Source organism: Strix uralensis, chromosome 6 (assembly GCF_047716275.1).
Source record: "Strix uralensis isolate ZFMK-TIS-50842 chromosome 6, bStrUra1, whole genome shotgun sequence".
Lineage (NCBI taxonomy): Eukaryota > Metazoa > Chordata > Aves > Strigiformes > Strigidae > Strix > Strix uralensis.
Window position 1 is genome coordinate 24,025,987 of NC_133977.1, and position 26,377 is coordinate 24,052,363.

Sequence of the window (26,377 nt, forward strand, 5' to 3'; positions counted from 1 at the left end):
TGGAAAAAAGAATGTCACTAGAGCAACAGATGGGAAGGAGCTGGTGTCATCACTGCTTAAATTATCTTCTGGAGCACTTGGTGTGAAATGCCTATAACTAATGATCTGTAACACCGCTGCTAGCACAGATGTCCAATCTGTAATGCAGTAATTTAATTTTTCTTGCATTTACCACATGTATAATTACTTTGCCTTGTTGCCCAGAGATCTAGCCTTAGTTTAGTTTTAACTTTAAATTCTTTTCTCTTTACATAGTGTCCTCATGTTTTGCTTCTGCCTTTACAGGTTATACCTGGCAACTATTTTGACTAAATATGAGTTCAGGTCTGTTTGTGAAATCCTGAAGGGAGGTTCACATGGTCTTGTATGTGTGAGGAAAACATTTGATCCTGTAAAGCTGTGTCCTGTTTTAAAACCCAATTTGATAATTAAACAACACCTACATTCTGTGTTTAAAATACTGTTTAATATCAGAGTTACGCACTACATCTTTGTGCACATATTTTCCCTGTCCTAGTGTTTCTTTATTTGTTTTCAATTCTGCTAATTTTGAAATGATGCCCTTCTTGACCCTATCCTAGTAGTTAAGGATAACTCTGAAACACTTCTGGAATTGACTTGCCCAATAGGAACATGTCTGGCCTCTTCCTGTGCAGAACCTGCTTAGAGGTATACTGGTACTGATCCACAGAAATCAGTGTTACACCATGCAACTTCTTCCTGGCAATTCTGGGTTTCATTAATGTGACCTCTCATTTGTGAGAGCATTTCTGGTGTCAGGAAGAACTGGAAAAAAGGCTGTGGTGAATGGTCCAAGCTCAGTGTGGTATGGTAAGCAGGGATGTGCTCTGAGGCTGCACTTTTGTCATTGATAGAAATGTGGAAGCCCTGCTTGCAGCCTCTGCCTTGTTAGGTGGTGCGATGGTAGAGCAGCCTGCCCTGTTCTGCTTGGATGAGGTCTGTGTATACAACAGTTTAGCAAGAGTTTGGATACGCTACTTATTAACGCATGTTGAAGTAGTTTTAATTTTAAACTGAATACTAAGTCATTTCATTTGTGATTAGAATTGCCATATTGGAATAGAGGAAATTGGAAACAGCTTCCAGTTCCACAGTCAGTTTTGCAATCTTGTCACACGAAAAAATTAATTATAACTGTAAGTACTCTGTATGCCCAAAGGCCCTGGGTCAATTTTGTGGTTTTATAATCCTGTTTCTTTAATTTTGAAAATCTCCTGCATGACTGCCACTTCTATGAAGTGAACAGGGAAAAACACGTATCTGCATTTCATTTTATTGCTGTCTGAAGTGCTGCTAGTAAAAAAAAAAAAAAAATCTGAGTAATAATTGGGCTTGAATTCTATTTTTGGGAAGGTGGTATTGCTCTGCACTGTTAATAGAAGCTCTTTAGAGCTTAGAGTTGTAAGTTACTGGGAAAAACCTGTGACAGTGTAAAGAGATGATTAGGGTGAGTAATACCAGTTTTTATTAAGCCTTTAGTAGAAATACCCTTACTGATGGGTTGGAATTCTACCTCTGTAGTACAGCTAATTTAGGGAAACCATCATGTTACCCTATAGAAGAAATTAACAATCCCCTGCATTTAATGAGGAAAATATCATTAGATCCTAGATTTCTTGGACACCTCTAACAGTGGCCCTCAGCAGACATACATTTCCTTGTTTCAGTAATGGATTTAATCTGATAAAAATACACCTCACCAGTGATGGGTGTTAGTGCAGTGGAACTCCAGACCTTCTGAAAAGCAGAGAGCAACATTAGTTTGAGCTCAGATTATTTATAAAAATGTATATTCGTTGCTATGATTCTTTACATTTTAAGAAATACTTATTTCATTATGGTGATGTATAAAGAGGAGGGACAGATGCTCTACTGGAACACTTTTTCTGGAAAACAGCAGCTGAACTATTAAGTATGTATTTGGCAAGACTTTGCGTGTGGGAGGCCCCTCTATCGCAGAGGATTAATTGTTCAGTTTATCCAGAACACTGCTACAAATGAAAAAAACAGTGCAACTGTTTTTATACTGTTGGATATTACTAGAAAAAATAAAGGAGAAATTGGCATTCAGACCATGTTGGGTTTTTTGTTTATTTTTAAGACGTCGTTCCAAGTAAAAATTAATGGAAACACTTTTTCCATAAAATGTAAATTTGACAAAAATTCACGTAATCAGAAAGTAGTGTCTGCGTTAGTGGGTAGTAGAAGTGCAAGGTCTTTTAAGGGGCAGAAACATGCAGTTGCATCAGCTTTGTTTTAACATTTCAGATAAAGAAAATATTGCCGTCAGCATTTCTGCCAGGTGTACTTAAGTGCAGTTGTGCCATAAGATACAAGGAACTTCATACAGTATATGGGTTTGTCCGTCCTTTCATAGGGTGCTTTTACCATCTGTATGGAGTTCATGAGGTTGGATTTTGTGCCCTCTCAAATGGAGCTAATCTAGTACAGAATAGATGAGCTTTAAAACAAACTATGGAATAGTTGACTTGAGTGTCTTTTGTACTTCAGATGGCCATAAGCATCTCTACAGTAACTTATTACTTGTTTTGGCAGGGTTTAAAAGTTCACACGTGATTCATCTTAATCATTAAAAAGTAATGCTTTCCATACTGGATAGTGCTTTCCAGTTCATGGGCTATCATGGCTCAATTTCAGAATTCATTAGTGCGGCGAATGAGTCACTGTCTCGTGTAACAACATTGATCTGCTCATTAGCTAATGTTGTTTTCGTGACCTGTTGACTTGTTCAAAAATGTCTAGGGCATGGACTAACACGAGGTTGGTGTATAATGAGACAACTTTTCTGATTAGACCGTAGCTTTAAATATTTGACATTTGTCTAAGCTCTTGAAACTTTCAGTACTGGGGGATGATTTCATTACTGTGAAATACAAGTGTAGTGTATTCTTAAAGGTGCTGTTGAAGGAGTCCTGGTTAAAGACTCAAGACAGGATAAAGGAAGTCCAGGCACGTATGATGCTGGTGGTAGATTCTTTGATTAGCAAGTAAGTCTTGTAACTAACCAGAAGATAATTCTATTTTATTGTTCTGGTTTTTAATGTTTTAGTTTTCTGTCTCCTGCTGAGAATGTGCAGGAAGGTACTGGTTTTACCTGTTTGCCTTCTGAGAAATGAAGCCTCAAACACTTCACTTGCATGACACCCAAAACCAGATTGCCTCTGTTGGATTTGAAACGGTGTTCTAAGTCAAAGGGACTCAATGGAATTAGTTGTTATTAAATCTGTTCTCGGTCTATAGGCCAAATCAGTATTTTATCAATGCAGGCAGCCACAGCTGGCTTGCTAGGGTCACCTTAGTGTCACAACACTTCCCACTGTGGTCTCTTTAGCAAGGTGGTAGAAGAAGCCTTTCTGCCTGTCTTAGTTCATAAAAGTAACGAGGAGTTCTGGGAGGATGTGGAAGTGTGTATTACTTGTGATTTTGTACATTTTTGGGAAGTTTGTCAGGAAGATAATGCGGGGAGACAAATTCCAAAGAGGATTCGGTAAATGCAGGGTGGCTCAGAAGCAGTGTTGCCATCTGTTATCATCTGCTGAAAGACTAATGGAGTAGCTATGTTGGGAAGTCTTGCTTTTGCATGGAGAAGTTAAATCTTTAGACTTCCTAGTTCTAAAAAAAAATGAAGGGAAGAAGAAAAAAATGAGCATGGGCCCAACACTCTGCAGAAAGTGAAAAGTAAGTAAGTTTTCCTGCTTAGGCCTTGTAAAGCTTTTGGATGTACAACACAAAAAAAATCACTTGCCATTTGTTTTGGCACTTGCCCTCCCTTCCCGCACTTGTGCTTGATATTGGTGATATTCTTGAAGTTTGTGGGGAGAACTGCAAGGGAAGTACAGGTGAAGCAGGACCTCCTTGAGATTCTGCTGCCCTGTGGCTTTATGGGGAACTTAATTTAGCTGAAAAGTGCTCTTGGCTCAAGAAATTAAAATTTTCTGGCTTTATGAAAACTTTGAGGTAGTTTAAAGCTTCCTGTTTAAATAGGAAGATGGACTGGAATAGTAATAGTTGGTATGCAGAGTCTGGTTTCTGTTTAGCACTGAAAAGCAGCTTCACGAGATTATTCAAACTGTGCATCTGCAGGTAAACGTAAAGTTGCATAGTATATGAAGTGAAAGGGGGAAAACATCAACAGGATGACAAAGATGTATGCATCCCAGCTGTGCTGTGTGGGTCATAGACAGCAGAGGGCAGCTGCATCTAACACACAGTGCAGTGAGCAGGGTTCAGTCCTTCCTGAACCGTAAAGTCACCCACGCTGGGAGAGCATTGCTTACTTAGGAGCGGCTCTAGGTCAGTGATTTTAAATGTTATGTCCTGATTGAATGCATGCTGCTTCTTGATATCTAACTAACATATAAGCACTGGGGTTTTATAAAATCGGATTTTATGAAAATCTCAGATTTCTGTTTGTTATTTTCATAGTTCGTATGTAACTTTTTGGAGAACTGCACTCAAATTTTCATTTTGATTGCCTTTATTTTAAAATGTTTTGAATAAGCTTAGGTCTCTAAAATCTGTGTGGAATTAAGAATGTATATTACAGTAATTTTTCTTATGTGCATAAATAGATGGAAACCTTGTAGAAAATAGAAAAGGAAAGAAATCAGAATTTCACCTTGAAATGGTATTTTCAAGGCTTTGAGATTGAAAGTAAGTCAAAATCATAGTAAATTCTTCTTTGAATTCTGCAGTAGTAGACTATTTTCCTAAATAATCTTCAGTGACTATATTGCTGGCAGTGAAATGATAGAATCATAGACTGGTTTGGGTTGGAAGGGACCTTCAAGATCATCTAGTTCCAACCCCCCTGCCATGGGCAGGGACACCTTCCACTAGACCAGGTTGCTCAAAGCCCCGTCCAACCTGGCCTGGAACACTGCCAGGGAGGGGGCAGCCACAGCTTCTCTGGGCAACCTGTTCCAGTGTCTCACCACCCCCACAGTGAAGAATTTCTTCCTCATATCTCATCTAAATCTTCCCTCTTTCAGTTTAAAACTGTTACCCCTCATCGTATCACTACACTCCCTGATAGAGAGTCCCTCCCCATCTTTCCTGTAGCCCCCTTTAAGTACAAGGCTGCTCCCTGGAGCCTTCTCTTCTCCAGGCTGAACAACCCCAACTCTCTCAGCCTGTCCTCATAGGGGAGGTGCTCCAGCCCCCTGATCATCTTTGTGGCCTCCTCTGGACCCGCTTGATCAGGTCCATGTCCTTCTTATGTTGGGGGCCCTACAGTTGGACACAGTGCTCCAGGTGGGGTCTCACGAGAGCGGAGTAGAGGGGGAGAATCCCCTCCCTCGACCTGCTGGCCACACTTCTCTTGATGCAGCCCAGAATACCCACCTTACAATAAGTCTTCTGTTACTGGGTAATGAAAGCTCTGCATGAGGCTGTATTTGCCTTCTTTCCTTTGCCTTCTGGTCATTTTAAGTAAACAGCTTGGATGATAGAAAAGGATGGTGGAACTGGAAGATGCTAATTATAAAAGGAGCATCCAGTGATCCCTCAAACAGAAAGCCTTTTAGTAGTGATTCACCATTGTGAATCTGAGCAGCCAGGGAAGATAAAGATCCAGATCTTTAGAGCTTCAGGTTATCTTTCTTCTTCATCTTTGAGAGTATCAAGTTACTTTGCCAATTTGATGTATTTCTGATTGGCTTCCTTTGATTCCTGCAGGTACCTTCTTGGCCTTGGCACCTTAATTTAATTGGGGGCAGAGAGGGCCAGGCAGGGAAGAGAAAGAAAAGAGCCTCTCTCTGTGTGTCATGCCTGATAGCCCATTTGAGATTCCTTGGTTTTGAGGTGAAGTGTTGCTTTTGAGAAACAGTGCAACTCCTCTGCACAATTAATTGAAAACATTTTCCTCAGCACAGGTACACATTTATGCCTGAAAGGACTATTGTTAAAACGTGAATTAAAGAATTATTTGCAGTTAATAACATTCAGTAATGAAATTTATGTAGTGGAACTAATAAATGCAGAAATAACATCTGAAAACCAAAAATCATAGTGAATTAGTAAACTTGCACATTTGCCATGTTACTGGGATTTCTACAAAACACTGCAGTTTCTCAAATCAAAATCAGGTTTAAATTTTGGGCCAGAGATATGTAAAACCTCATGGTTTTGGAAAGCAGAATTAGGAGTGCAGGGAATTACCTGCACTTGTTTACAAGATATTTATGTGACAAAATAGTGTCTCTAGTTTGAGCTGCTACATTCTGCTGTTTCTAAGCAGCATTATCCTAGGAAGAGAAGACTCGATGAAAGAGTGAAAGGAGGTGGGGAATTGGTACACTGAACATCTGTACCTATTTTTCAGCGTTTCCTCTAGAGATGGAGAAATGTTCTCCCTCTTCCCCTCTCCCTTCAGCTTTTAATAGCTTTGTTTTCCTCCCACTGATCGCTCATTCCATTCCATTCCATTCCATTCCATTCCATTCCATTCCATTCCATTCCATTCCTAAACTGTGAGTGTAGGTAAGATTTCATGGCAGTCTTCTGAATTGATGGCCCTGCCCTCGGATGTCACACTTATCATCATGTGAGCACGACACTGTTTGTGTTTGGCTATTAAAGCAAACCAGCATCATAAATACTTAAAGCAAATGGTCTTTTGTTTTTCTTTTTTGTTTTTTTTTGTTTTTTTTTTAAACAGATTTCTGTTCTTTGTTGACTTGTGCTGTGTTATCCCTTAAAAAAGGGTGCTCTTCAAGAACCTGTTAAGAGAGCTGAAGAAGTCCGATTCAATTCAGAATTACCAGTCTCCTTTATGCAGTACTCTTTCATGAAAGAAAACGTAATGATCTTGCATTTCTTTACTTTAAATAGGCAGTATAATTTATTCCAATAGTGAGTAGAAGTGGTAATTTAAACAAAAATGCTGAAGATTCCTGTATTTCCAATTCTTATCTAACTTTGGCGCTTTTTCAGTTTTTGCGATACTTTGTGCTGCATTAAGGAAGAAACAAGTATTTGCAAGTTTGCATCAGTGACTCGAATTTTCTATATTGACTTATTTCATTGAAGGTAATTATAAATGTTCTATAAACATGACATTGCACACTTCAGAGCAAAGAATAAATAACTGCTTTGGAAGGATGTGCTGGATAGCTGTGAATGTATATTTTAATTCTAACAGAGGTGCAGTTTAAATTTTTGAAGAAAATTATTATGAGATCAAAACATTTATGAAAGCTTGAACCTGATGTAAATGAAATATTTTTTGACCATTATTCTCATGCGAAATTTTAAATGGCATAACGGTTTCTCTTAGTGTTGCCATATTTTGCAGGCACCAGTTGCATTTGACCTGGAATTGAAGAATTCAGTTGCGATTGACTTGGAGTTGAAGGATTTGATGCTCCTAGATCTTTCTAGTGGGATAACATACATATATGCAAGAATATTCTCTGCTCTTGTTTTTACTGACTCAGGATGTACCACCTGAAGTGCTAATGACATCTCTTCCCACAGAAGGGTCACCTTCGAGTACTGAGCTTCAAACCCTTCAGACTGAGACTTTAGGGCGTGGGAGATGTGTACACCAAATAATGTGTTTGCCTCCTCAGTGCTTCCCTGTGTTCTTTAGACAAAAAGTTCTGTTGTTTCACATAGGGAATATACATACCAGAAATGTCTAAAGACATTTTTCATGAACTGCAAAGCCTTAAATCATTTGTGTCCTTTCAGTCAGCAATTTGGACAAAACCTAAGCATGCTTGTACAGTGTAGAGAAGCAATAGCAATTAATTTGATGTGGAATATGAAAGGTAACTTTTGCAAACTTTCAGGGTTCAGCCTTATCTATTCTTTTCTGCATACGTGAATTTTTTCCCCCAGGTAAGTTTCTGTGTCATGTAGTTGTGGACAGTGAAGTAGAGGACTTGAATCTCTTCATACCACAAAAGGTGTAATGCAACAAACCTCCACAGTTCTTGCAAAGGGAAGGGTCTTATGCAGTCCTGAGTGATGACTTGCACATCTCAATTTTTATTCTGAGAAGGGAGTTTAAGATTAGTGTCTGGTCCTGAAAGGCCAGTTGCAGTTATCCCAGAACTAGTTTCTATGCCAGATTAAATTCTTGCTGTCAAAGCAGTGTCTTAGGCCTGCCTGCACTTTAAAAAAAAAAACCAAAAAAACAAAACAATCAAAAAACCCCCAAAAAAACCCAAAACCAAACACAAAACCAAAACCAAACCAAAAAACCCATCTGAACAAGAAAAGTTACCAAAAAAACCAAAACCTGCCCTGTTCCTGTATATGAAACACTTAAAGTTCTGTCTAACTTCTTTTCCAAGTAGGAGGAAAAACAGCAAAAGACTAAGAGGAAGGGTTTTTTCCCATGATTATATTTGCAATATGCAGAGTGGCTTAAGAGGAAGGGATGCTAACATCAAATTGCTGTGATATCTTAACACCTTTTGGTCCTATAAAGCAGAAATGCCAGGCTGTTATTTTAGAAAGGTAGTGACACATCCCATTAATAACAATAGTCTGCATAAGTCGTGGTGAGAAAAAACAAGGTCCCCAATTGCATAAAGCACATTTGAGTTGCAGAATTTTTGTGGCTTGCATCAGAATAAAAATGAGACTTTGCATTGTAATGAACTCAGGGGAATTTAAGAATAGCCAGCAGCAAAGGGATTAAGGTGTTCACATGACCTGTGAGACTGGGTTGGATGGGGACTGCCCGCCTCTTGAGGAAGTGCCTCAGCTCTTGAACAAAAGATGGTGTGTACATGTGAGAATTCATGCTCTGTCTTGGACCTAAGAATTTTTTTTTTTTTTTTTCAAAAAGGGGATTACAGTGTAGGTGTTCTTATGCAGAAAGACTGATGTTCTTTTGCATGAATATATATATTGTAGAAAGTGACTTCTCCATGGTTTGCTTTTTACCTCAAGTGTTAAGCTGTGATTAAATGTGTAACTGTTTTAAGCAAAAGGCTTGTGCCATGATTGGATAAGTGTGATAATATGCTGATTTCCTTCATTGCATTGGAATGCAAATAAATGCATAGGGGTGGGGATTGAAATTTGCTTTTGTATTTTAGGAAACATTTAGGAAAGGTTTGCAAGATGGCTAAAGGTAAAAATTATACAATCTGATTGCTCTACAGGCTTAAGATGTGTGTGGAAAAAAACTGGTCTGGGGTTTTTTTGAGAGAAAAATACACAGAGCAAAATGTGCTAAAACCAAAACTGTGTTCAATAACATCCTATTTCTCATTATCGTTCTTCATATAAAAAAACTGGCATGGTAACTGGCATTATAAATACATCTCATGAAGTTATATGAGAAGTGAAGCTTTTAGGACTTCTGATTAAGAACAAAAAGATGGAAAAAAAAAAAAAGGGGGAAGGGGGAGGATGTTGGGGATCCAGAAAACCTCACCTTATCAATTACCAAGTGATATTGGCACTTTAAAGAGTAATTCAGCATATCTGTTCTATAAAAACTTCTGGGATCTGTGTAACAAGGGTGTCCTGTCTCCTGTAACAACCATTACCACAGTCTTAGGGAAAGGTGAAGATATATAGCATCAGTTGACTGGTCTTTCTTTTCTGCCTGAAAGTCAAATCTGGGACAGACTGCAGAAAATTAAAAAGGTGAGGTGTTTAAATAACCACCTTGTCAATCCTGCTCTCTGGGGCACGTGGGATTGTGTGTATCTTGAATACTGTACTCGCAGATATAGCTGAAGGGCATCAGTGGTAAAATAAAAGACAATTTTATCTCTAGAAAAAGCTAAGCTAGTTGATTTGTTGGACTGCAGTATTTCCAGAAGGATGTGTGTTTAAAAAAAGGAGAGAGGAAAAAAAAAAAAAGAAAAGGATTGCTTTCTGTAAATATGCAAATACAAAATATGGAGAACAGTGCTGACTGTTCTCTAGTTACAAATTAATAGGGAGCAGTGTCAGGGTTCCACAAAGACTTTTGCAGATGTGTTTTAAATGGGTGAGGTCTATACATTTGCCTCTCTTCAGGAATTTAGGAACAAATTAGAGCCCAAATGTAAGTTACCTATATATGGACGGCAGCAGGGCACCTGCCATATTACTGAAATGTTTAATGCTCGTTAATGCCATCAATTTTGCTTACACAAATGCATCTTATTTCTCATACTTTCAGGTCACCATACTCTTTTGTGGAGCAGAGTTAAAAATTTATTAAATCTACCCAGGACTTTGTCCCAAATATTCAGTTGCCAGAGACTTTAATAGGAATAGCTTAAATAATTGAGATAGTGGGAAAATCAAGATTACAAGTTCAGTCATCTTCTTGTATAATGAGAAAAAGACAGTAGATGCATAATGTTACTCTTACTGAAAGAATGGATTTTTAATGTGGTCTAGATCATATGCTGTACCCTGTATGAACTGCAGTAATGTTTATGCCTGTATGCACTGGTATCCCACAGTGTGTCCTTTCTATGTTTTTTTAGAATTTGACACTGAAATAAAATACTAAATCTGTAAGTGAGCCCAGTTCTGTTTTGAGTAGTTGTGAATAAGGAAGTAGAAAGATCTTAATATTCAGAAAATGCTCATTCCCTTCCTTGTCACCCTACAAAAATAAACTTGTAAAGAGATTGCAGAAGCAAACGAATCAGTGATGAATAATAGATTTTTCTTTCCCCAGTCTCTAACATCTACATATAGCAAGCACGTCAGTGCCTAAAAGACAACAATTTATGTTTTGCTTCCTTATGCTGTAGCCTGCTTTTCATCAAGCTTTGGGAAATGTGGACAGCTTCTGTATTCTGATGCTGGAGTTCTCTCTCTGTCAGGCTGATTTGGGCTAACCTTTGATGGACAGGATTTACAGTTGCCCTGTTCATGTGCTTAAGCACACATTCTCCTGGAAACCTTATGCATGCTGTTGTTGGCTGGGAATGTTAAATTATCTGTATCCTACTTTAGAAGGGTGAGGACAAATAGTTCTGTCAGCAGCCTAATTTATTTTCAAATCTTTGTGACTCTGGTGTATAGTGGAATAAGCTTGAACCAGCAGCAACATATACAACAATAATAATACGATGCTTAATATTTTTGTGGTAGTCATGATTTTTTCACTGACTAAATTGTCCAAGCATTCTCTATTGTAGCTGGTGTTCATAATGTCTTTCTTCCACAGCTGTGGTAATGTTGGCAGTGTTTTGTTAAGTTTTTCCTCCTACAACTGCTTTTTGTTATAGATTACAATATTCTAAGCTGTTTTTGTGTTGGGTGCAGTTTAAATGCTAGTCATTCAAATTCATTTTTATTCCCTGCTCTTCTGAATTATGCGAAATATGTTTTCTAATATGTGTTAATTTGTCTTTGTAAGACTGAAGGCTTTCATTGTTTTCTTTATTAGCTAAAGTTATGATTCAGTTTAGTTCCTATTTTGGAAGGAGGATTTAGGTTTTTAAAACAATAAAACCCAAATTAGAATTGAGCATATCTTAACTTGTTTCCCTTTCCTTCTGAAATATTTACGGAGAGAGATATAATCCTAGAATAAAGAACTATGAATGCTGTGTATTTTGACTAAAGCTGATGGAGAAATTGCATTTGTATAACTACTGCATGCAGTGTAACAGAACTTCCTCCTTATTTTTGTAGAGATGAGAAGTTTAAGTTCCATGCTCTGTCTCAGATTTGATTTGTGGCCTTGGATAAATTACTTCATTTGTCCACTGCTTTATTTCCTTCTGTAAAATGGGAGGCCTATAGCAGATATCAGAAGAAATATAAGCATATTCTCAACTGCTGTAATGCTATAATCATTGGGGTGAAATGCAAGCATGTTGCCTTTGGTATCAGTCTTCTAGTAGTATCTCAAATGATAACCAGGAATGAAATCCAAATACTTACAATATTCCAAATACAAACCCCTGTTGTAAGTCATGCTAGGATCAGTGTTAACACAATTGTGCTTACCTTCCATTTGCCTTTTCTTCTCTGTTCATCCAGCACTTCAGAAAGTAATTTTGGTCCTAGACTAGTATCGCTCAAGACAAGCGTTCTTAAGCTAGCTTGTAAGAAGACTAATGAAAAGTCATTTAACATTTGGTTGGAACAAGTCAGTCTGGAGCAAACTGGATCTGAATGAGAATATGGAATTCAAACTACCTGTAGCACTAATTGCTAATGTCATTTGAGGATGAGCATCCATTCTCATGTTGCTGGACTTTCCTGCCAATTTCAGCACTGACACATGAGAGACTGGGAAGTTGGACTGAAGTCCGCTGACAATTTTAGGCTTGCATATGGAGGTCTGCAACGATGTCTTCTCTCCAGCAGGCTGATTCATGAATTTGCAATCAGTATGTCATTATGATAGAAACCATGGGTGCAGTTGCCAAATAATGTTCACTGTCTTAAAAATCCCCCACAGAAAGAAAAGGAGGACATAGAAAGAAGACACTTTAGCTGTTTGTATATAATCAACAGGAGTTTGAGATAGCATGAATCAGGAAGAACATAGTGCATTCTTTGAAGGACAGTTCATACAAGGGTGTTGTGGTTTAACCCCAGCCAGTAACTAAGCACCACGCAGCTCCTCCCTCACTTTACCCCAGTGGAATGGGGGAGAGAATCTGAAGAGTAAAAGTGAGAAAACTTGTGGGTTTGAGATAAAGACAGTTTAATAGAGAAAGCAAAATCTGTATACACAAGCAAAGCAAAACAAGGAATTCGTTCACCATTTCCCATTGGCAGGCAGGTGTTCAGCCATCTCCAGGAAAGCAGGGCTCCATCATGCGTAATGGTTACTTGGGAAGACAAATGCCATTACTCCCTTCCTTCTTCTTCCCCCAGCTTTATATGCTGAGCATGATGTCATATGGTATGGAATATCCCTTTGGTCAGTTGGGGTCAGCTGTCCCGGCTGTGTCCCCTCCCAACGTCTTGGGCACCCCAAGCCTTCTCGCTGGTGGAGCAGTGTGAGGACCAGAAAAGCCTTTGACTCTAAGCACTGCTCAGCATTAATGAAAACATCCCTGTGTTATCAATGCTGTTTCCAGCACAAATCCAAAACATAACCCCATACTATCTACTGTGAAGGAAATTAACTGTATCCCAGCCAAAACCAGAACAGAGGGAAATGCTATACTTGATTGTAAAATAAAATGAGAAGAGAGGTTTATCTGTTCTCTCAAGGGTAATGCGTCATTGAATCTCATCGAAAGTTGATAAATAGGGCAGGAAGTCTGGTCTGTCTTTGTTTCTTCATCGTTGTATGACGTCCTTTGTGAGCTATGCAGTACTCATTCCTAAGTTATGTTTTCAAGTCTCCAAGATAAGCATGGTTTGAATTTCCTTCCTTCTTGTCTTCAGGTAATTCTTTTCCTTCCCAGGGTAATACTGTAAGTCTTGCATACACTTGACATTGTTTATTCACATTAGTTTTCTTTAGTACTTTATTTTGAGGGTAGAAAAACTCTTAATGTCCATATTTTTGAAGTTTATCTTCAACATACGTTTCAAAAAACACTTCTGTTGAGCAGAACTGGGAGTCAAACTCTGTCAGAGATAAAAGAGATCCTTTAAGTGGGACTTGAGATGCCCTCTGAGGCGTTCATCATGTTGCAATGTCTCTCTGAATTTGCTGTTTGAAAATGTCTTGATGTTATTGCTGTCTGTGTGATCTCTTCTGATGTGCTGCTGTTTCTATCAGTTTTTCAATGGGTTCTTGCAGTGACCCAGTGAGGGTGAGATTGTTGGCAAAGTACAGATGAGTACTTTGTGCAGTGGTGAATACAGCTTTCTATAACCTTCCGTCAGTAGCCATCTAGTTTATTTTTTAGCTAACAGTTGAGTGTTATGTAGGCCATCAATTCCCCATGAACTCTCCTCATCATTTCTATGTAGTGATTTTTTTGTTGGCCCATTGCAGCGTTTTCATTAACTTTTACAAGCTGCAGCGTTTCAAAGAGTAGCTTAAGCTGCCCACCACCAGAGGAGAGAATTTGTAAGCTTTGCCATAGAGGACTACAGTTTGATGGGAGAAAATGGGATAATCGTTTCCCTTCTTCTCCCCTGATGGGCAGACCATGATGTTTTTGCTACAAATGCTTGACACCTGAGGCACAGATTCCTGTTGTATTGTGTAATGTGAGTGCTTAACAGGCTACAGTTCAGTACATGTATGTATACAACTATTCTTCAGCAAAATACTTCTGTGTATTGCACACCTGTTCTTGTAAATTGAAAGGAAACAATCAACACAGTAAAATATGTGAGACTGTCATCTAGAGAAACGCATTTTGTTTCCACCCTAATGAAGATGCATTTGTAACAGAAAAATTCTAGCACCAGTGAGGCTCAGTGATCGCTTATCTTTGTTCCTTTCTTTCCTTTTTTTCTTTTCATCTCCTCACAGGCCTGTTATAATGGCCCTTAGTGTAGTTGCTGGAAAAGGCTTTTCCTGTGTTGAAGGTTGTTTAGGCCTGTAAGGACAAAAGGGATATAGAGCTTTACCATACTCTGTGATGAACGCTTCAAGAGTAATCCAAAAGGTCGGAAAGACCCGATTGTGATGAAGTGAAAATCTTCTGAAGATTTTAGTATAGCGACTTGGTATACCTTTATAAAAATGTGCTCACTATAATTCTGTGGTATTTTGTGAGATGGGAAAGAAAGGTTAGAGCAGAAGATACGTTTTGCATCCTAGCAAACTAGGACTGAGGGTAGCACAAAAGACAAGTGTTTGGTGGCCAAAGACAAGTGTTTAAAAAGAATTTGTTTCTTTAAGGGACAGAATTGGTTTAATTTTATCCTGTGGTTATCAAACAGTCTTAGAACTTTTAATGTTATTTAAAATATCTTTGTCTTGATAAAGCAAGCATAATACGAAAAGATGATTACTAGAAATTAGGGAAATACATAAAGTGCTGAAGGGTTGCCTTCACCCTTACTGTTTCTTTTTGAAGCAAAAATACAACTGGTCAATGCTAGAGCTTATTGGTTGGATTGATCATGACCGTTCATAATTTCTTACAGATGATCATAGTCTAATAAACTGTATGAAGATTGCATTGGGTGCTGACCCCTACAACTGATTCATGTCTAATGCAGGGCTACTGTAGTCTCCAAACTCTGCAATTGTCATTGTAATGCTTAAATGCTTGTCCTAGATGCATTCCTTCTGAAAGTACAAATAATATGTTGATATGAGAAAATACCAAATTAGTTTTTCCTGAGGTAAAATTGTCCTTTTTAGTTGAATATTTGATACCAATGAAGTGTGTATCCACACTGTAAAATGTTTCTTTAAGGCTACTGTTTCTGTTTCAGAACATAAAATAACAGCATTATGCTATTCATGATTTTTTTTCCCATGAAAAAAAAGCTATTTATGTGAGAAAGTAGCATAAAAAAAAGATACCAAAAGCAGGTAGTTTGACTTCAGTGTGCTTCCCTGTCCCGCTCCCCTCCAATGTCTGCTGATGTGTAATGTTAATTGTATAAATTAATTCGTGATGAAAAAGCTGCAAAGATACTTAGGAAAAGGGGTTTTTTTATACTGAAAAGCCAACAATACGTTTATAGTGCATGTAGGAAGGGAAGAAAAATTACTAAGTCTAATACTGAAAGCCTAGTATTTGGGCTGAATAAAACAAGAAGGAATGACAAAAGATTGTGTGACAGATTTAAAGAATTTCAATGAGCATGCTCATGAAAGGGAATAGAGACATATGTATGCTGTGTCTGGGTATACTTGCTCCCTGTTCATGTTTATGTCTGTATCACTTTTTGGGAATTTACAATGATTTCTTACCACAGATGATTGGGGCAACTACTGAAAATTATATTTCAGCTCCTCCTCTTGTGCAAGCTCTAGCACTTGTACTAGCTCATGATCAGTTAAATTAAAAAGTTGATTTGGCTGCAAGCTAACTGTGTTCCATGTTAATTTTTCAGTTGGGTCATCTGCACAGCTGTAGGAGCACAAATGAAAGCTTGAGGAGACTTGGTGTGACAGATTGTGCACTCCAGTCATGATGCTGCATTGTAAGGGTTTTGGAGTACGTGATTTTGAGGGTCCTGAGGGATTGCTGCTGCCAAAACAAGATGATCCAGCTTCCCTTTCACTGCCCCTTTTGTTTTTGCTTCTTTGCTTACAGTCTTTGCTATTTTACCTCAAGATAGGCTGCTTAAGAATCTTGCAAAAAAACTTGATCAGGAAAGAAAAAAAGGACTAGTTTTTCTTCCAGGCTGGTGGGTTGAATGTGCTCACTGTACCACCAGGTAGGTCCCGGGGCAGCCCTGATGGATGTCTCAGGATTGTCTCTTCCCATGGCAGCAAACTAGTAGGTTGTCTCAGTTGTCTTATCTTAGCCCTTTAAAGTGGTTCTCTGTGCCGAATTCAAAGCCTTAAAAAGCTTTAGTTGTACAATGTAGGTTTTATTCCTTTACTACTTCTGGTGTGGTTTTGCTTTTTATTAATGTGAGTTGAATACGGTAAAATGCTAGCTGTCTCCTAGAATACTTCACATGTGTTACTACCTATATGCATTTTAAGGCATGTGCTCTGGAAAAGACAGAAGATCTGAGGAGAAGCAGCACTGTACTAGTATCAAGTCTGTTATGATAAATTACAACAGAAATTTAAGCTAATATCTTTCCATCCACTATGTGATTATTAGAATTATATAGTTTTATGATGAATGAAGAGACAATGAATTTATTTTTAGATGTGGTGCACCGCTTTTGCTCTGTCCTGCACCTAGGGTACATGCCCTTCCTATGTGACTGAGTCTTTGTGGCTTTAACCAGAACTGAGCCTGAGCAAAGCCACTGTTAATCAAAAATTGTACAAATTCATTTGCTAAGTAATGCAAGTGTTAAGCACACCCATCAATAAAAAAATGTCATAAACAACAACTTCACATTTTTGAAGGTTGAACAGTTTGGGTACTTTTGCTCTATCTGAAATAATGATTTCCTTCCTGTGAATATGTGTATTGGTGGGAATCAGTCTGATTGAAACAGAGTGTAAGTCTGAACTTTTGTTTTTCTGCCTTCAGACACCTTTCAAGAAAATAATTTAATTTAACACAGTATTTTATTTTTCAGTAACTTATTTCTTTTCCTTGAGCCATTTGTTTATTGCTTATTAAAAGGCAATCTATTAAAAAAAACTTGAAATGCACTCCATCTTCATCAGTCAAGTTTTTTCTGTAACTCTCTGCCAGCATCATTAAGCTCCATTTAAATAATTCTAGTTAGAATAAGTCTTCAGAACAATGAAAGTGGATGCAGAAGAGATTTTGATTAGTGCACGATGTAGTGTGCGAATGTGTCTGTAAACCATCCTATTCTGTTTGAAAAGCTGGCTTCTGGTTGTGGTTGATGTCCTCTCATAGGTATGTGTATAGCTGTTGGGAGAATACTTGTGCTGTTAAACAAAAGCATATGTCAGGGCTGTTCATTGAAGGATAATAAATTACATCCACAAGCACTGGGCAAATTGCCTGCTAGATTACCTTGTATCTGTGCTAATCCCTGATGATGTAGACCTTAAGAGCTCACTGATTGTGCCTGAGCTGGTAGCAGTTTAGTAAGAAATTGCTGTGCTACTGCTTCTGTTGTCTTTTGCTCGGTCTTCCCTCCCAAACACCCATGAGCTGCTTGTACCAAGCTTTGAGACAGCTTGAGCTAAAACTGGTACATTAGGAGCGTGATATGGGAAACAGGGAAAATAGTGTAGAATTTGTCCCTCAAGTGATGGAGTAGGGTATTCCCCTGGTGTCCTGCATAGGTTTCCCCTCTTCTCGGTTACAAAGGAGTACAAATGCAGGGGAAAAATGTAAGGGAAGAATATCATAAGGACTGAAGAAGGTACAGAAGTGTGCTGAGGTTCTAGAAACTTCACCCTTTCCTCTAGTTTAGTCTTATATGTGCAAAAGGGAAGGGAGAGGAGCACATGGGTGTTTGGGGAGTGAAGGGAGAAAGAGGTAAACAGTGCAGACAGACACCAGGATACCTGCTCGTGTATGCACAAGGTTTTGGAAGTAGACTCCTAAGTTCATACTTGCTCTTGCTGTTGTGGTGTCAGGCCAGCCAGCTCCAAATTTTGTTTGGTCCAAATCCAGTAGAGAAACAGCTTAAGTGCCCAGCTCTCTATGAAAAGCCATTTTGGAAAATTTTCTAGAAGCTCATGAGCTCACACTTCTAGTGTCGTATACTGTTTTCATGCCACGCATATTTTGCTGAAGTACTACCTGATGGGATTTGGAAGCAGCTGAAATCTGTCACATGCTGCATCTCTCCTCACATTATGTTCTGCAGCAGCAGAAGGGGTTTAGAGCAAGGTTAATATGAGTTTAGTCTTTATGTAATTTTCATTAAGTTGGAAAACCAGTAATTTTTCTAGTCAGAAATCAGACTTTTTTTAGTTGGGGTGTTTGGGGTTTTTTGTTGTTTGTTTTTTTTAACATCTTGCTGTTTTGTGAGGTAGCTGTGGTGGCACAGTGGGTTTCAATCACCACCACCAACTGTCAGATGGTAGAACCAAGTTAATCAGTGTTCAGTATAGTTCAGTGCAAGACATCAAAACACCACAGACAGGAATCTGAAACCAAAGTTGAACCAGGCTGTGTATGTTACTGTGGATACTGACAAACAAGATATAACAATTCTGAGCTAAGATAATCTAGTTCATAATTTTTTTACAAAGTTACTTTTATTAGATGTCTTCTCCAGCAGTTCTTGGCCTGAAACTGCTTTTCTGTCAAGTTAGTTCCCTGTTTTATATCCTCTGAACACTTAATGGTTTGTTCCTTTCATTCTCTTACCAATGTACAGGCTGTTTTTCTGAATAACTTTTGCCTTTTTTATAATTCAAAAAGATATGCTTTAAGCTTTACAAATTTATAGTGCTGGGGAGCTTACCTGTACAAGCATTTGAAGTTGTGCAGTGGGAACTGTATATTGGTTCAGTAATGTGAAATAATTAGAGAAATCAATTCTAATCTAAACACCAGTGGGTCTGCTGCTTATTGTGCTGTGCTTCCAGCCATCTCATGGGTCTCATAAATGCATACCAAGGTGTGGGAAGAATTGTTGGATGTTCTTTTGTTTTGCTCAAATAGGCTAAACATGGTCTGGGGGAAAACAAGACCATTGTCAGGCTCTGAAAAAGAGCAAGATGGCATTGGAAGAGTATTTGATTTTCAGATTTAGCTGCTGGATACTCCTATTAAGCCTTGTTAGACTGTTTGATCTACAGGAGTTTGCCCAACTAGTTTGGTGTGGTGCATGCCTGCCTACCTTCTCAGTCTTCATACAGCTGCTTTTTTTTTTTTTTTTTTAATAAGGATAAATTTACTTTAAAAGTATCTTTAACGCCTTTATACATTTTAAAGCTTTTTAGCAGAACAGTTAAAGTTTTTAAGACTTGTGTCCCAAGAACAACCTTGTCTGTGTAACTCTGCTTTCTTGAATAGCTTCCTTTCATTTCAAGGGTTAGTTCATAGTAAGTGGTTGTCATCTACTTGAGCTTGTCCCTAAGCAGTTGTAAAATGCATCCAAACCCCGTTTTCCTTTAAGAATTTTGCATAGCTTAGCTATTTCTACTGGCTCAAAGATGACTCCTGAGGTCAGACATTATTCCAGTATGCCAGTGACTCCTCCAGCAAACTAATGAAAACATACATAAAAAAAATAAAGGAGAATTGCTGATTAACCAGGACACTGATAAAGGCTGAAGATGTCTGTGTAATGGTGAACGCTTAACATTTTGGTAGGTCAGACGAGTACCAGGTTCCAGTGGTCACCTCCATAAAACAGAAGATGGGGACTGGGAATGGAGTGATGATGAAATGGATGAGAAGAGCGAGGAAGGCAAAGCTGCTGTTTCTCAGGAAAAGGTGACTTTTGTTTGTGACAAGACATTTACACTCTGCAAGATATTGTGTTGTAATGTTAATTATTAGTATTTCTGGATCTTTAATACATAAAGCTGCATAACTCATATCTCACTGCATTTGTTTTCCAGTCGCGAAGAGTAAAAGAGGAGGAGAATCCAGAGGTAAAAATCTCTTTTATCTTTTTTTTTTTCTTCCAAGTGTTTGAGTGAAGGGATTTATTTTTCATTTCTGTTTTTAAAAATGTGAATTGAGGTGGGAGTGCTGTTCTGCAGCCTTGTATGGCAAGTACTTGTGAGGATAGAGCTGTATGCAGTTGGGACTGTAACAATTAACTTGAGCACATAGTGGATAAATGGATAGGAAATTTAAAGTCATGTTATGTTCCTGCCCAGGAGAATTGGTTAAGATAGGTAATTTGGCTGTTTTTAATGAATCCTCATAACTGGATCACAATAATTGCTGTCTAATTGTCAGAGTAATGATGGCTGTTTTGGAGTAGCCAGAAGATCTCCAAGTAATTTTTCATTCTCATGATTTGTATCATGACATGTAGCTTATAATTAAAAAGCTTCATCCCATATACAGTAAAATAGTTCAGTACCATGGCATAGTAGATTAATTCAGAGGAATAAAATACCATATTGAGTTTCATGGCCCTGTGCTGAGAGTGTGGGAAGCATTGCTGCTATAAATAATTGCTTAATAGGATTACTGGCTTACAGCCAAAGTGCTCTTTTAAAAATGTCTGCTCCTTGGGTGGGTGACCCTTGCCGCTTCACCTGCAATTTTAGATTCTCTGATTTTCATTGGTGTCGTAGAAATCTTCTAAAAGACTAACAGCTTTCTGCCAGGTTTGGTCCTGTTAGCTCCTGTGATGACCCCAGTCTTTCCATTGCAGAGCTAGTTTACATAGCACTTCAGCATCTGAGGTGTCTTATGTAAGCTGAGTATTAAAAAAAGGACTTTTACCGTACAGTCTTTTTATGTCTTAGAAATTGAGAGCTCTGCAGTTTGTAACTCAGTTTATACAGGTAACTCTTTTATTATGAGTTTAGTTTATGAAAGAGAAAAAAGCTTCTGCTTGAAGTCTTCTGTTAATTTTTGTTTTCCTAAATGCTCCAGAAGATGCCTTAGAACTGAGACTAATGCAGCTTGTCACTGTTGGTGTGCACCTGTTGGTCTTTGGGCTGCACATTCCTATACACTGAAATAACAGGTCTGTAGAAGATGCAGAAATAATAGTGGTGGTATATATGAATGGAAGGAACTTAATTAAGTAGAAAAAGAATCTGCTTCCCTTTTAGTGAATAAATAATTTTCCAAATATTCATTAGCATTTGTTTAAAATACACAGGTAATAAAATACAGATCTTGTGTAACACTTTTTTTTTTTTTTTTTAAAGTAGCTTTAATGTGAAAAACTGTTGAAAAACAATCAAATGAGATTTGTGATGCAAGTCTTTATTTTGGGAGGACTTGACTGTAACCTTTGAACAGGCTTCTGTGAGTGGTGACAATGTGCCTGGCTAGGTATGAAATCACAGTAGCGTAGAGGACCCTGAGGTACTACTCTGTATGTAGGATACACTTTTGCTTGAGACTTCATATAAATGTTAGTTGAGGGCTGGGGAGGGTATCATAGTGTGAGGGAGGAGTGATAGTGTGAAAGATATCCCTATTCTTGATTTTACTTTGTGAAGGACATTCTCTGAGCTGTGATGCCTCTTTGATATACTACTAGTTCTTTGCAGATGGGTAGATGCAAGACTTGCTTAACAACCAAAACTTTTTCACAAAAATAATGTGAGTAGTAGCTTGGTATTCTCACTGTGTGCGTATTATTTAATAGGTTATTGGAGTTTTGATGCAAGGTGGATTAAAAGCTCTTACACTCAGTGCTTTAATGCAGGCCTTATCATTTGTATCTCTGTAATTGAAATATGGCAGTTTTACTGGTATCAGCTATATTTTAGATTGTGTTACTGAAAGCATTTAGAAGGTTTTTGAAAGTTAAGAGGATGTTTAAAATAATCTGTGCTAACTTCAAACTGTTAGCATGGCAAGTATTTAGGGATTCTTTTTTTTTTTTTTTTCCTTTGGCATTCTTTATAAGACTTTTTGCTTTTTTCTTTAACAGTCTCAGCCTGCCGTTAGTGACGAGTATAGTGAAGTTCCATGTGCAGTGAATCTTGTTTTAAGATTAAGGTAAGAGATTTTTAGTTGACTGTATTGTTCTTGATCTCCCTCATTACTTTCATAATATTAACATAAAATAAGTGTTAACCTCTTTAATCTCCCAGTATGACCAGTATGAATAGTGTTTCTGTGACTAATTGCTGTCTTTTAATTGCTTACTGAAATAGCGTAAAATGAAAAGCAGAATATGAATGTGGCTTCAGGCTAAGTGTACCCTTCATTAAGTATTTTCTTTCTTTTTTTCCTTGCAATGCAGGATCACAGTGAGAGATTTTTAATGAGTTTCTTTCACACTTCAGTAGTCAGCCTCTGACAGAAATAAACCATAGCTGTATTACAAGTTGCCTACCCAAAACGTTTTTTCACTGGCAAGTTTGATCAGCCACTGTGGAGAAGTGACAGATATTTTAGAAAATAGATACAAATATGTTGTCTGGCTTAAATTTATACATAGTTAAAATGAGTCAGATTACCTTTAATTAAAATCAGTTTATAACTAAGATTTGAACTGTTTAATTATGCAGTCTAGTTCTTGGATGAAAGTATTTTTTCATAAGAATCTTTGATAACTTTTTATGGATTTACAGCTATTTTCCTTAAATTGCTAACTTAGTTAAAAAACTTACTACCACTCACTTTGAAACTTGTTTACATCCAGTTTGTATTGACAGGGATATCTATGAGAGGCTGTAAACTCTTAATTATTGCTATGGGGAAAAGTTAAATGTTAGGGGTTTTTTATGCTAATGAAAAGATAAAAAGTCAAATAGAGAAATGTTTACAGAATTACAAGCAGTATGTTAGAAACAAATAGCAGATTTATGTATAACACAAGTAGCTTTAAAACAGTGTCATCAGAAACTGTTACTAATCAGAAAAAAAAAATTACACAGAATGAATGCCAAGTTCCAAAATCCATTATCTTCTCTTTTCTTTGACTACTTTTTTAGTGACAGGTGCAAAAAAATTGCGTGGCTGCCAAAGGTTGTTTACTGAAGGGAGAAGCAATAAATTTTACTAAGTGGAGAGAAAAGACTTAGAGATTATTTGGAATTGGTTTAGTTGTCCCATTTACATAGCTGCCCAGTTATGCTATCAATATTCTTTTTCATCTCTCTGCTGACAGACAGGTAGATGAAACCATTTACAAAACAGTCCAATTTATACTGCTATGTGGATGTACTAGTGAGGTGCTTTGGGTATTTTTAAATTACAATGAAACCTGCAGAGTGATTAGCTTCTATCCAGTTACTTGCAGTTTTGGCATATCCACAGGGCAAACATTTTAGTTCTGCAAGTGCAGTGAAATGTCAGGGATTATGCTTTCAGTTTTCTGCAGCTCTTAAACCAGAAGTGAAGGAAGATTGATCCTAGGAGACTTGAGTTTCCAAACTCCTATTTGCATGATGAACTTTTATTCTTGTTAAGGATCCTCTTATTTTGTGGGTGAAAAAATTCCCTACCCCTACCCTCCCTAAAAGCAAGTCTGTAGTAGCTAGATTAATGTGTTGCAATTATGAAGGTTTAGATGGTTATTGGTAGAGAGAGAAGAAACAAGAATTTCAATTTTAGGAACCAGAAGTTTTCCTTTAAACAAAACAAAATAGTCTTGAACAGCAGATATGCTCTGGGGCCTGGGAACACTGTTAGCGGTGCCTTGGAAAAAAACAAAAATCTGATGTATAATTTTGCAGAGTGAATTTTGTTAATTTAAGCTGACCTACTTTCAAGGGAAGAATGCTCTGTGGTGCAAACTTCTCGCCCCATGTGAGCTCTGCCTGTGTCTTGCCTCAGTGGTAGGAGGTGGGCTGTTACACATCTTTGCACTGTGTGTCTGAGTTTCCTTCTGATGGAAACCTGAGCATGTAAGCAGGGTCAGAGCTAGCACGTAATCTCTCTCTGTGTGTGTGTGTGTGTGTATGGTTGGGGGAATATAGGAGTGTAGGGTATACCAAGCAGCACTCTTCTCCTTTAGTTGGGGCTTTGCAAAGTGGGTATCTGAGAAAGAGGGCTACAAGCTCCCTATACCTCTGCCCAGTGGTGTAGATTCAGAGTTAGTACTTAAGTATTTCTTTGTATTTGCTACTTTAAAGGCAGGAGTTACTTTGTTTATGGAACATTCACAGAAATTCAGAGCAGCCACTGGCTGGCTCCTACGTATGTTGTGTTTAGCAAGGTACCTCTGATGGCATTTGAATAGTTGTGCTTCCTCTTCACTGTTGACCCCAGGAGAGGAACAGCTGAGGCTGCTGTGAGCATGGCAGGGCTGTGTAGTCTACTGAATACTTGTCAAAAATTATATTCAAATGTCTTGTTCTTCAGTAAATGAACAGAAAACTTACTTGGGGAAATGAGCTGATGGTTATTTGTTAATTTTTAACAAAATTCTTATGGTGCTTCCATTATTGGATTACCTGTGGGGAGTTAGCACCGCTCATTTGCCTGTCAGTGTCAAGTATCTCAGTATATTCTGTTAAAAGCATTTCATCTTTGACCTTACTGTAGGCACATTAATAGTGGCCCTGGCCTGGCAGTGAGTGGTTGCACCTGAGAGTAGAGGACTCCTGGATTCTGCATTTTTGTGTCTAGGTCTAGTTGTAGTGAGTAAATTCAGAAAAGCCAGCTCTGTAGAAATAGCAACTATGGTAATAGTATTGTGCTGCTTTATGGGCATAGGATTAGGAGTCTTCCTCCCCAGCCCCAAAGAGTCTTGGTACTTGAACCTTACCACTCTGCAAAACAAAGGCCAGAGTAGGTTTGAGGCTGGCATCGCAGTGAAGTATTGACAAGCCTGTACCGCACCAGGTAGTGTAAGTGACAAGCTACAGAGATGCTGTTTTGGGGAAGACAGTAATGTTCAGAATATTAAAGTGTTAGTGCTTGAACTATTGCTGTAATCTGTTTTACGCTAATTCAACTGTTCTTTCTCTTTTGTTAGCAGAAAGGCAGTTGTATGGGGATCTTTCATAAAAGTCTGAAAATCAAATTTCCTGTGTATAGGATGTAAACCTGGAGGCCCTCAGTCACTCATGGTCAGTCCTGGGTTACAGAAGAAGCCGCCTTCTGCATTCCAGCTATACACAGCTGTTCTTAGGCTGGGATCATTGCAGGGTGAATGAGCTTACATATAGGGCAGCTGTATGTGGAGAAACATGCTCTGGCCCCTAACTACTCTCTTCTGTTATAATTAACTTACTGACTAAATGTTTTTTGAGCATCTGAAAGTAAAAATACTGCTAGTTTTGGCATTTGTAGTGAATAAAAGCAGTGTAGATGGCTTGCTTTGTGTCATGCAGCATTCCCTTGGGATTGTAAGGTAGTAAACAGCTAATATCCTCACAGGGATTTCTGAATTTATCTACCTCCACTGCAGATTTTAAACTATTCTGTTGATGTCTTTTGGTGAATTGATCATTAAGTCATATAGCTGATAGAGACTTAAGCCCATCAGAGGATTTTTATGGGATTTGTTAAAATGAACCATAAGTTGTGAACCATATTATTATGGAGCAAGTTAGCTACAGTATGAGGATAGAAACAATTTCCTCTGCTTCATCTGCTACTATTATATAGCTTTTAAAGTATGGCTTGATACTCAGATAAACATTGTGAACATTAGATGCCAGACTTGAAAACTCAAAGCTCAGTATATCATCAAAAATGTTGGAAGCTTTTTCTTTTAAAATAGTTCACTTGAGGCAATCAAATTATATAAACTGCAGTAGCTCAATGAGTTCAGAACATACTAGATTTTAGATGCTGAGAATTACTGTTTAAAAAAAAAGTTCAGTACTGATGTGGGTAAAAATGTAAATACTGGCAAAATACAAGAGAAATGAATTGACTGATGGGGAAGATGAGAAGGAAAAGGAAGTAAACACATCAACAGAAGGCTTGGTAAGGTCTCATTCTTCATTGTTTTCCTTTTGCTTCCCCAGAAGAGGGACCTGGGGTAAGGGGACAGCAGAAGGTGAGCATCTCAGATGGGAAGGACCCTTTCCTGTGTGATGCAGTCTGGCTGGGCTAGGATCTGAGGGGAGAAGGCATTTCCTCAGGGTCCTCAGACAACAAGGGATGGTGGAGGGAAAACTTAGATGGCACTTGCGGTACTGCTGAGTCTTTGGCTGGGGAACTACTTTGGTTGCAGAGAGTTTGTTATGGAAGTTGATTTAGAGCCTGATGGGCAGAAACAACTTAATATGAGGTTTGGGAGTTTGGGCTGAAAGGTTTGAAGAGTAGTGCCTGAACGTTTGGACAGGGCAAAACCTAGAGAGGTGGGC

General features: G+C 38.2%; 1 protein-coding gene across 2 annotated transcripts in view; it reads left to right on the forward strand.

The window, feature by feature from the left end:
- The window catches only part of STK39 (serine/threonine kinase 39), a 106,010-nt gene that overhangs the window by 42,773 nt on the left and 36,860 nt on the right, over window positions 1–26,377 (forward strand). For both annotated transcript variants that reach the window (XM_074873303.1, XM_074873304.1), the window contains exons 11-13: window positions 19,779–19,901; window positions 20,030–20,062; window positions 22,039–22,106. In XM_074873303.1, coding sequence (XP_074729404.1) covers window positions 19,779–19,901; window positions 20,030–20,062; window positions 22,039–22,106 — 224 coding nt within the window. The remainder of the gene's footprint in view (window positions 1–19,778; window positions 19,902–20,029; window positions 20,063–22,038; window positions 22,107–26,377) is intronic.